Consider the following 12,135-nt stretch of genomic DNA (forward strand, 5'->3'; position numbering starts at 1 on the left):
CAACCTACAACGTTCGAATTTTAGGATCATAATTCGGATAATTAGGATTGCATTGCCAGCGACTTATGAAGTGGCCATTGGGAGCTGTTTAGTGAAGTGATACTTGTTTTAATTATTAAATATTAATCCATCTACGTTTTAGTGGTCAATTCACCAAGTTACTTTTTTCAATTAATTATTCTTTTTATGTAACGTCTTGGTTGAGATAAAAAAGTCAGAGTAAAGAGCGGGAAAATGGCAATAAGAGGGAAAATTCGAACGGTTGTAGGTTGAGATGGAGATTTGGTGTCCGTGAGGATCGAAGTCACGATAGCTCAAGTGGTAGAGCAGCGGCGTATTTAGCCGAAGGTCGTGGGTTCGAATCCCGCTCGTGGAACTGACTTTTTTATCAAAATCAAGACCTTACATAGAAGGAATAATTAATTGAAAGAAGTAACTTGGTCAATTGACGAGTGTTCAGGAAATGTTGGTATCTAGCGCTTTGTAATTAAACAAATTTGTATATTGGTTTTCGTGATTAATTACACAATAATCTCACTAAAACCTAAATTTGCTTTTCTATAATTTTAAAATGCTAAAATATCTATGGAACAGAAAAAAATTCGCGTTGCGTTTCATCGGGTAAATGGTGGCCCCACTTAATGTTGATCTTGTCAGAGATACTAAACCCTCACGACACCTGTGTGTAGCGGAAGTGTTGGTACGTAGCGCCTTTCCAATTATTAATCAATTGTTCTGTATTTATTTATTTATTTATTTTTTTTTTTTTACGAGGGTTCGCAACAGCAGAGGTCATATAAACCCTCAGGGTGCCGGTGTTTTTGAAAAAAAGCCCATTTGTAAGTATGTCGGGTTCGAATGCAGGGCCGCTGGATTCGAACCCGGGACCTTTACCTTACAGTGATGAGCGCCGTGTCAAAGACTAAACCTTGCGGCCACCGACGCCCCCTAATTGTTCTGTATTAATAAGTAAAATACAATTTACATACAAAAATAAATAAATTGCGAAATTTTTTCGTGCGGTATGCTTGATGATGAACCTTTATTTTGGTCTTTGCCGATCATTTCGTTCTGCCTATCATCGATGTATTGAACTTACAGCTGCGTTTCAGCATTTCGTCAGCTCGTCAAAAAAGGAAAATATTGAGGAATACGCAGCGACCCTCAGTTAACAACTTCAAAAGGATGATAACATTCCAAGATGATGTTTTTATTTTGTGATATCGAACGGTGTGTTTTATTATGAGCTTTGTTCAGAGATAACTCTAGATTCTACTGCACATAATTAGACCGATTAAAGTCAGCAATTCACCAAAAGCCTGCAATAGTCTGCGTGTTATATTGCCTGTAAAAACCAAAAAGCCTTTATGGCTGATGAAAAAGCAGTAAAAAATTCAAATTCTTGCTTGCTCTTTGATGAACTGGAAAAGAAATGGGGTGAAAAATACCCTATAGTCCTAGAATCATGAGGAAATCAATGGAACTTACTAAGTACATATCTTCGGTACCCTACAACCATTAGAAAACCTATTTATATGACCAATGCTGTAGAGGCAGCGCATCGTCAATTTTTAAAAAATTAATCAAGACTAAAGGGGTGTTTTCCTGACGAAAATAGTTTATTAAAATTACTCTTTATTGGCATTAATCAGGTATCTAAGAAATGGACTATGCAAACTGATAACGCGCATCCATTGCCCTTTCATATTATTACCTATTCTGCGTTCCAGAAAAATCAATTAATGGAAAAACTTTACTTCACTTGAAGACTCCATAAAGCAAATTGAGAATTTCAAAGTTCAAAAATCTGAGAAGTTCTGAAAACGGAGTTATCAAACTACACGGAAGAATGCAACAAGTAGTGGAACAAAATGGTTCATATGTTGTCGTTTAAATTGTCTGATATGTAATGAATATGAATTTATCATCAAAAACGCTATGGACTTATTGTTGTTGGTGTATAGTGGAGATTTTTCCCTCTTTCGTGTTTATTTTACTACTTACTTTATTACTCACTCAAAGTGTGTGTTTTCTGTGTAGATGTATCATTGTTGTGTGTCGTGTTGATAGTGAGATATTAATGTTTTTTGTTTATGAATGTTGGGTTTTGAAGGAGAAGGGTTCTTAAAAACATAACATATACATAAAAAAAAAATTAATATTTCATTAACCCTCCCAACACGATAATCACACAGAAAATATTCCTTTTGAGTGAGTACAAATACTTTGATTAAACCTAAAATTTCCATATTGTGTACATCATTGTATATATTGATTTTCACATCTTACATGTATTTGTATAATTTGAACAATGTTTATAAATCCCAGGCCCTGAAGATGATCTCAAAAAAGATCGAAACGTTGATACGATAAACGAAATGTTTTTCTAAACCCATATCACACCAGACCAGATCTCACGATTTCTAAATAATCATTAAATAACGGTTACTAAACACCACACATTTAGTTTCTGATCTGATAAGGTTGACGAGTAGGTAAGAGGTGAGGTGAGTTGGATGGAATACGAGAAGACGGTACAGTTAAATTTTAAGTTAAGAAGAAAAGGTTCACCGGACAAAAGTTGGGATAAAAATCTGCAATTACCCCAAAGACAATTTCTATTAGTCAGTAAATCCCGTGTCTTAAGTCTTAGAAATCCCCTGTCCAAGAGATCCAAGTCGATTTTTTCTAATCCGTCCATTACAAATGAAGAATACAGATGAAATACGGAGAAAAAAGTCACGTCCAGGATAATAAACCAGGATCCGCTCCTGTCCCGAGAAAAATAGGATGTGGATTATGGTAAACCGCCTCGTCAGGAATGGGCAAAATTAATGTTCTGGCTAAAAACAAAAAAGACTTCAGAATGCGCTTTGAAATACTTGGGTTCTACTTAAAGATATTTATTGTTTAATTATATAAAACTGACTATTAACTACATCAAAATATATGATCAGCCACCCCAAGGTAGTAATATTTTTTGTTCATTTCAACAACTATTTCAAATGCACGGAAATTGCTAGGGGAAACCGATAATTGGATATTCATTTTTAAATTCATGACCGGTAAAAGTAAAGCGTCGTTTCCGACCCTCTCTTAGCGAATTGAGGCATCTCACGCACTGTGAAAATCTGATAATAGATTCCGTGGCTAGAGACACTTCAGCCAGCCAGTCGGACGAAAATAATTGCAGTTGTTACCTGTCAAGTTCGACCTTTAACGCTCTTTTTTTGAGTTTTTCAGGGCCACGTTACGTTGGACTGGAAAATTTGTTCCTTGGGTGTTGGAATTTTAACAACGTAATGTTCTTTTCTACAATTTCTTGTTGGATACATTCAACATTAGTTTTATCTATTTTAACGTAATTATTTCAACAACAATAAGTAAAACTAGTGAATCAAAAACCAGAAAATCTACTTAAAATAATTTGAGGTGGCAAATTTCAAGAAAAACGACATTGTTACCTCACAAAATGAATACGATTGTTAGTCGGAATTAAAAGCATAATTATTTATCAAACCGAGAAAATCTTATGGCTCATTCTCATCGCACATAAATTTTAATGTGTTTCAGGAGTGAAAGGCTAAATTAATTAAAGAATAGCGAGCATTGGCGGACCCAGGGCAAAAACTGAAACAGGTCGACAATTCAAGCGCCTACTAGAGTGGTCGACCATTAAACTTACCGGCCATCTGCAAAAATACGAGGCACAGAAAAAGGAAAACACTCGCCTGCTGTGCAAAATTATTATATTTATTTTCTTTTGTGTGTGGCAATATAATATTAGAAAGTTGGATTTTTTAAAATTGTATTTTGTATATTGTCTTGTTCCCTGAGATTAACTCTACCACACAAAATTTAAAAAATTAAATAAAGATTAAAGAATAAAGAAGAAACTGTTTCAGAAAAAAGTTTAAAAAATCTTGCTGATGGTTAATATCCGACGGACCGGTTTTGCCGAGTATTTCAGGGATTTGAATTCTCACTTTATATATGCATTAAGGCGGGTGTTCCTCAGGGAAGCATGCCTGGCCCATTTCTATTTTTAATATACCCTGCACATATTCTTATTCCTACACATGCTAACATTTCAACACACACATTGGCTGATGATAGAGCGATTCTTACACGTAATTCGGACCCTCAACAACACCATGGTGAATTAATTTACAATAAATTCACAAAGTGGATAATGAAGATAAACCTAACTAAAAGCTTATAGATAAATTTTACCTTACGTAAAAATATCTGTGCTCAGTGAGAATAAATGGAATCCCCGTTGCCTACAAGCCCTCAGTCTTGTGCGTAATCTTGAACTTTTTATGGATAAACGACTGACTTGGTATCCTATGACTAAAACGACTACTTGACTCGCGATCAAAATTAGACATTGAAAACAAACGTAATTTACAAGACAATGATATGACCTCTGTAGGCGTGAAATGTGAGATCGACAAAAGATTACAAATTTCTAAAGTCTACAATCGAATCAATATAAAATTCTCCGCCAAATTATAAATGCTACTTTTTATGTTTCAAATTACACTATTCATAACGATTTACACATCACGTTTGTGCATGAACTCTTCAAAACCCGCTATAAAAAATATCATCAATCACTGAACTTACACAATAATTAAATTCACTAATTTCGTGGTCCGCTTGACCAATTAATATATTACAATTAATTAAGGTTTTTAGTTGAGATAAAAAAAAGTCAATGGCACGAGCGGGATTCGAACCCACGATCTTCGGCTTGATTCGCCGATGCTCTACCACTTGAGCTATCGTGACCTCGATCCACTCGGACACCAACTTCCCATCTCAACCGAACCTTTCGAATTTTCTCTCCTTTTTGCCATTTTTCAAATATCGTGTAATCGAGTTACATTCTCGACGACAAATGAAATGGCCACGGTGAGCTTTAGTGAAGTATACTTCATTTTAAATCATTAAATTCACTAATTTCGTGGTCCGCTTGACCAATTAATATATTACAATTAATTAAGGTTTTTAGTTGAGATAAAAAAGTCAATGGCACGAGCGGGATTCGAACCCACGATCTTCGGCTTGATACGCCGATGCTCTACCACATGAGCTATCGTGACCTCGATCCACTGGGACACTAATTTCCCATCTCAACCGCACCTTTTGAATTTTCCCTTCTTTTTGTCATTTACACAATAATCTACTAGAATGACAGTTATCATTTCCAATTCTAACCCCCCCCCAATAAGCAGCTTTTTTTTTACAAGAGACTCAAATACTAATATAACATATGTGAACATATTAACGTAATATTTGTAGTTGTAAATTAAAAAAAAAACTGTAAAATGGTTGAAGCAATTCCAGAATTATTATAGCAAAAAGCTTGTTACAAAAAGTTCTGTTTAAAATAACAGGCTAATTATATATTTCCCTTCTACCCAGCCTACATACTAAAATGACGAATTGAAATATTTGGATAGTTATTAGAAAATTTCCGACAAATATGAGAGTTTGTGCAATGCCAAACATTTTCCAGTTTTCACGAATTTACTTGCCAATTAAGTAATGGTAAGACAACTGTTTATGCTAAATAAAATAAAAGTAACAAAAGATATGATTTTTGGATGGAAAACTGAATGCAAAGATGAAAACGAGGGAGGTAGCAAAAAAGAATTGAGTGGCATCTACTGACTCTCGTAAATAAGGAAAATAAGGCAATTTTGACAATCGCGATACCAAATTTGGCCTTCGGCGGCCGTTTGAAACTTTATCAGTATGGCAAAACTTTTCCGGCCCCGGTTAAGCGGAGGATGAGAAGAGCAGAAGGGAAGAAATGCAATAAAGGGGCCGTCGCGCCGGCCCTACCAACTTTCCCTAAATAGCCGGCGGGCCCTTAAGGCAGTAATCGTAGGCCCTTCTCTCCACCCACGCCGATAATGAATTCATCGATCCTTCTCGTAACACATATGCGGGAAAGATTTGGCTTTCTCACCTTATTTTTACCTCCTTTGATTGCCAGTCGAGGTGCCGCTCGAAACAGATAAGAATAGCAGCGATCTCCTGCAAACAAAACAAAATAGTCATTAAAACCGTCCAATTACTAAAAATATAAAAGATAATTGAAATGAACGAACAAACGAATCAATCTAAATCACTAACGGCGATTAAAATATTTAAATAAATCCACCAAAAATAGTACGAACAAGAAATTACAAATAAGAAATTATATTATCTTATACAATGTATATATGCAGTTGATTTAAAAATCGTGAGATGCGGTCTGGTGTGATGTAGGTTTCAGAATAGCATTTTCTTTATCGTGCCAACGTTTCGATCATTATTGAGATCATCTTCAGGGCCTGGGATTTACAAACATTGTTTAAATATAACATTTACATTTTGGATGTGGAAAAGTGAATTTATACAATGCAAAATCTATTTCCTTCCCCACCCCTTCAAAATCCAATGTATATAAACACAAAATAGCAAAATTTCACTGGCACTCTCGACACGACACGCAAGAACGACACAATTACACAGAAGACAAACACTTTGAGTGAGTAGAAATACTTTGAATATATAAAATATATTTTGCATTGTATAATTTCACTTTTCCACATCCAAAATGTAATTGTAATATGTAAACAATGTTTGTAAATCCCAGGCCCTGAAGATGATCTCAATAAAGATCGAAACATTGGCACGATAAACAAAACGTTTTTCTGAAACCTACATCACACCAGACCGCTTCTCACGATTTCTAAATAAATATCAATTAACGGTCACTAATCACCACAGACGTATATGTACAGGAATATATAAATAAATTTGAAGGTATGAAACTTCAAGATGCATTCTCAAATAACAAATGATACTAAGCTCAAGTTATTTTTTATATTTACAACCACTGAATTAAACTAAGTACTGTAAGATTATAAACTTGGAGATGGGTCGTTATCACTCATTTGGGCTCGCCCATTCCCTCTGTTTCATTTTCATTGCAGGGGTTATTGGCGGAAAACTGAAAATGTAGGTTAATGAAGTGCTTAGTGGCTACGGCTTATAAAACGAATTATTTGTCATCGAGGTCTAGATTTCACAATCGGACATACACGGGTATTATGCAAAGTTCTAGAACAAAGGAGAATTTCATGTTCATGAAAAAAATGACCTTAAACGCAGCTCAATTTCCACTAGGATAGTCCTTTTGCCTATAAACCGAAATGCACTTTCAGATCGGTCGTGAATTGCATATTCAGCCAAAGGCCGTTTTCTCCTTGCATAGAAATGGCGAATTTAAGTCGAGCCGGGTTGTTTCCAGTTCTGATTGTTTAACAAATCTGAATTTCCAGAGAACGAATAGGAGGAATTAATCTGTACTGTGATAAAAAAAAACATGTTTTTTTAAGCAATAAACCTCTTATAATTTTTATAATAGCAACGAATAACACGGGTGAAAAATATCGAATTTGACAATTTTTTCAGCACTGGTTATTCTTATTGTGTTTTTATCAACTGATTATTGAGAATGCATCCTCACATCGTATCCTGACAGATTTTATTGATCTCAAGAGGTAATCTTAATAATACAAGATTCCTGAACCCTTTATGTAATATTTACTTTCTATTACTTTCATTATTTTTTTAAAATAAAAGTTTGAAAATCTTAATAATTATTTTTTTTTATATTGGTGATGACTGATCTTTCAGAAAATAAGTACATGGGTTTAAGAGGCGTAAGTTTCTGTATGTTCAACATTTCTATACATGCCAGATCTGTCAGTATTGACTGAAATAAGAAAATCTTACTTAAACTTTAATCTAGAACTTTGGAAATTCGCAAAAGTTTATATTCAAGAGATTTTGTCTTGTTTTTGCTTAAGCTTACAATAAAAAAAAATACACGAATCTTACTGGAATTCTCAATGCTCTTTGACTGGAATAATAAAATATATAGTATCATTAATACTTAATAAGACACTTTACGAAATTAAGTTGTGAAAGTTGAAGTGACCAGAAAAGTGAAATACCTCGAATACAAATGAGAATCAGACTGTAGACAGTTGGGACTTTTAGTCCAATCTGACATTAGGATAACCTAGGGAAACGTGTACATTGATTTTAGGTCGATTCTTTTAGCAATTTTGAAATTATAATGATCCGCATTTATCAAGACGAATTAATATGGAAATCGTCCATATAAGACGATGGCGAAATATGGAATCCTATTCACTTCGCTGTATAATTGGAATTTTAACTCCTTTCGTGAAGTCCGTGCAAAGTACAACAAATCTGAATACCAGATTATGCAGTTTTATGTAATCGTAAAGGAGATTATTCATTAGGAGAGGAGAGTTCGGTGGCCGGACCCTTGGCGATTTACAAAACAAAAGCCGAACCATCAACAATCCTGGCAGGATATCGTCCCATTCGAATTGAAATTTCATTATATCTTCCAACCAATAATAATGAATTACGGGATTCATCTTTAGCAAAAAGTAAATTGATTATTAAAATTATATAAACAAACTTAAGTGAACCAAAGACGGTTTCTGTGCCAAAACCCTAATAGCCATGAGTTTAAAAGGTTTTTTTAATATTGTTATTTTAATTACCACCTGTACAAATTATATACATTATGTGATATATTATTTTATTTTGAGGAGAGACAACCATTGCTGCACTTCCAGCTTTACGAATAGTTACGAACTATTCGTAAGGATGTACCGGGGCCATTTCGGTTCAGTCGAATTACTGGGTTATGGCAAAAAGAAACATTAAAAAATATCATTCAATTAATTAAGGTTTTTAGTTGAGATAATGAGAGACTTCACGAAGTCACGATAGCTCCAGTAGTAGAGTAGCGGCGTATCAAGCCGAAGGCCGTGGGTTCGAATCCCGCTCGTGACACTGACTTTTTTTATCTTAACTAAAAACATTAATTAATTGAATGATATTAATTGGTCAAGCGGACCACGAAAACTAGGGAATTAAAAAATATGTATATACATTCAGGGCTTGACGTCCAACTACCCGTTGGGTATCGTTAAATTGCTTTACACCACTTTTTAATATTATTATCAATATGTAAGGTATTGGTTGAAATAAAAAATTCAGTGTCACGAGCGGGAGTCGAACCCACGACCTTCGGCTAGAATCGCCGCTGCTCTACCACTTGAGCTATCGTGACTTCGATCCGCTCGGACACTAACTTCCCATCTCAACACCACCTTTTGAATTTTCCCTCCTTTTTTGCCATTTTTCAAATGTCGTGTACTCTATTTCTTTCTCGGCGACAAATGAATGACATTTGAAAAATGGCAAAAAGGAGGAAAATTTGTTTGTCCGAAAGGATCGAAATCGCGATAGCTCGAGTGGTAGAGCAGCGTCGTATTTAGCCGAAGGTCGTGGGTTCGAAACCCGCTCGTGACACTGACTTTTTTATCTGAGCCAATACCTTACTAAAAGATTAATTAATTGAAACGAATTTATTTGGTCAATTGGGCAACGAAACCTAGTGGATTATTATCAATTACGGTCTATGTCAGGATTACAAGCCAGAACCACTAACGTGACAAATTCGAATCTGAAAGCACTAACCACCCTGCCATCGTGGTTTCTAAGTATTTAATACTAAATAGTAATTATTTTAATTTGAATTACTTAAGACCTTTTTCTTCTATGTTCCTAAGGGCCGCTAGCAAGAATGCTTAGAATGTTTTCTAATATTTTTCGACAAAATCTAAAAGAGCTTTATAAAATCTGGTTTTCACGTCTTTATTCTCTCCTTGTTAGTATAAAATTACATTTAAGGATACTTTTTGATTCCTTGTATAGTTTCAATTGTTGGAAAATAGTTTGTTTTTTAAATATATAGTTGTTTGTGCTACTATACTCAGATGGCATATTTGATTGACTATATACAAAAAGGATCTTAATTTAAGTTAGGATTTTGTAAAGAAACACAAGGGGATAAGATAATTTTCAATTCTCTTACGAAGGACATTACGAAATTAAGTTGTGAAAGTTGAAGTGCCCGAAAAGTGAAATACCTGGAATGCAATTGAGAATGAGGTTATAGACAATTGAGCTTTTTAGTACAATCTGACATTTGGATAACCTCCTAAAGTACAGACGTATGTTCACAGGAAACCTGTACATTTATTACCGGGGCCATCTTCGCTTCAGTCACCTTACTGGGTTATGCAATGGGGGTCGGTAATGTTGGATATAAATCGAGTTGGATGTGGAGATAATTTGTCATGGAATGTGGAAAATCTGTTAAGGATTAACGAACGGTATTTGGATGTCATTGTGTCAGTTCTGAGGAGTTTGGAATTGAAGGACTATTCTTTAAATTACAAGTAATTAAGGTTTTTAGTTTAGATAAAAAAGTCAATGGCATGAGCGGGATTCGAACCCACGATCTTCGGCTAGATACGCCACTGCTCTAACACTTGAGCTATCGTGACCTATCAATCAAATGGATTCCACGACATTTGAAAAATGGCAAAAATTAGGGAAAATTCAAAAGGTGGGGTTGAGATGGGAAGTTAGTGTCCGAGTGGATCGAGGATAGCTCAAGTGGTAGAGCAGCGGCGTATCAAGCCGAAGGTCGTGGGTTCGAATCCCCCTAGTGCCACTGACTTTTTTTATCTCAAGTAAAAAACTTAATTAATTGTAATATATTAATTGGTCAAGCGGACCACGAAATTAGTGAATTTATTCTTTAAATGTTGATTTAGAGGTGCCCCATTCTAATCCATAAGTTCAAATTTGTTCTTATAAAGTGCTAGTTTGTTTTTTATGACATGTGTGATATTCTTGATAATTTGTATAATATTTGTATTTGTAGCGAATTTCTTAGAAATATTGAAAAATTTTATTTAGTTCGAAAAGTTAGTTTAATTCTTGTCTTCGTGTTATGTATGCTTAACGATTCTAGGTTAGTCGTGAGTTGAGATAGAACGCAAGGTAGCGTAAACAGTTTTGGGATAGGAGTATTATTGAGGAATATGGTATAGTGAGATTTGTTTCGGAGGGTAAAAGTAAAATATGTGCATTTGATTACATTTATCTTAAAGCGTCAAAATTTCCATTCGGCTATTCGCAACACATGTGGCTGCAGCTCCTCCGAAGCAACTGCGGGATAACAATCAGAAGAAAGCAGGAGAGTGGAGGGTATAATCGGATATCTGATATGGGTATGGAAAGAGCTAAATACGAGCTACAAAATTGGTCTGAGCGCAATGTCCTGCGGCACAACTGCTCCTATTCTTGGCGAACTCGATAGTTCAAAAGTTTAAATTTTTTTGGATGAATTTTTCAACAAAGGATTTATTTATATAATTACAGCAGATTTTTTTCGAAATAAAGTTTAAAGTAATCATTATTGAAGGTCAGTAGGGGATGGAAAATATATCACGCAACTTTTTCTCGAATGCGTGTCAAGGAGATAACAAATAGGCACGGAGCACAATTGGTTAAGCACTTCAAGGTAACAGCGGCAGATGATCTGTTGGAAATATTAAAAAACTTTAGTACTCGCAAAATGGTAAAGTTGGGCCAGGGGAAAAATCAGGCCACATCGATAGGGGTGACAGGTGGGGAACACATGTAATATCGGTAGTTTGCATGCTGCATTTATCACCGGAATCCTTATAAATATTCTTCCCTTTTAGTTCCGGAAAGAGATAAATGTCCGGGAAGGGGGACACGGTATACAAGTCGGCTTCATATTGCTTATTTAACATATTTCCTAATTTTAGCCGGTTATCATAACAAAAAGATATGTCCTACACGCCATTTCATTTCCTTTTCTTTGTGTTTTCAACTGTGCCAAGGTTTTACGTGTTCATCAGTCAACAAGGGGCTGTTCTGACATTTTTCATTGCATAAATATGCATCTTGTTCTAATACGATAATAACAGTTTATTTAAGAGTTTTTCGCAAGAATGGTAAAACGCTCCTTTTTTTTCTTTTTTATATATTTTACGGTGCGCGTTGTCACACATTTCAAGGTGTTAGGTCATTCAAGCAGTTATTATTTTTAAGCCGTTTTTTCGTTGCTTCTCGCTATGGGCCCCATTTTTTCAATGTTAAATCCTTATTAGCAGGAGCACAAAAAGTCCACTGAGCTCACTCATG

The 12,135-nt window shown here is 35.1% G+C and overlaps 1 protein-coding gene across 14 annotated transcripts in view; it reads right to left on the minus strand.

Annotated features, from left to right (window-relative positions):
• The window catches only part of LOC106662528 (calmodulin-binding transcription activator 2), a 324,643-nt gene that overhangs the window by 39,621 nt on the left and 272,887 nt on the right, over positions 1–12,135 (minus strand). For all 14 annotated transcript variants that reach the window (XM_014386691.2, XM_024225686.1, XM_024225685.1 and 11 more), the window contains one exon: positions 5,981–6,048. In XM_014386691.2, the coding sequence (XP_014242177.1) occupies positions 5,981–6,048 (68 nt within the window). The remainder of the gene's footprint in view (positions 1–5,980; positions 6,049–12,135) is intronic.

Source organism: Cimex lectularius, unplaced genomic scaffold (assembly GCF_000648675.2).
Source record: "Cimex lectularius strain Harlan isolate CLEC.00 unplaced genomic scaffold, Clec_2.1 scaffold33, whole genome shotgun sequence".
NCBI classification, from domain to species: Eukaryota; Metazoa; Arthropoda; class Insecta; order Hemiptera; family Cimicidae; genus Cimex; species Cimex lectularius.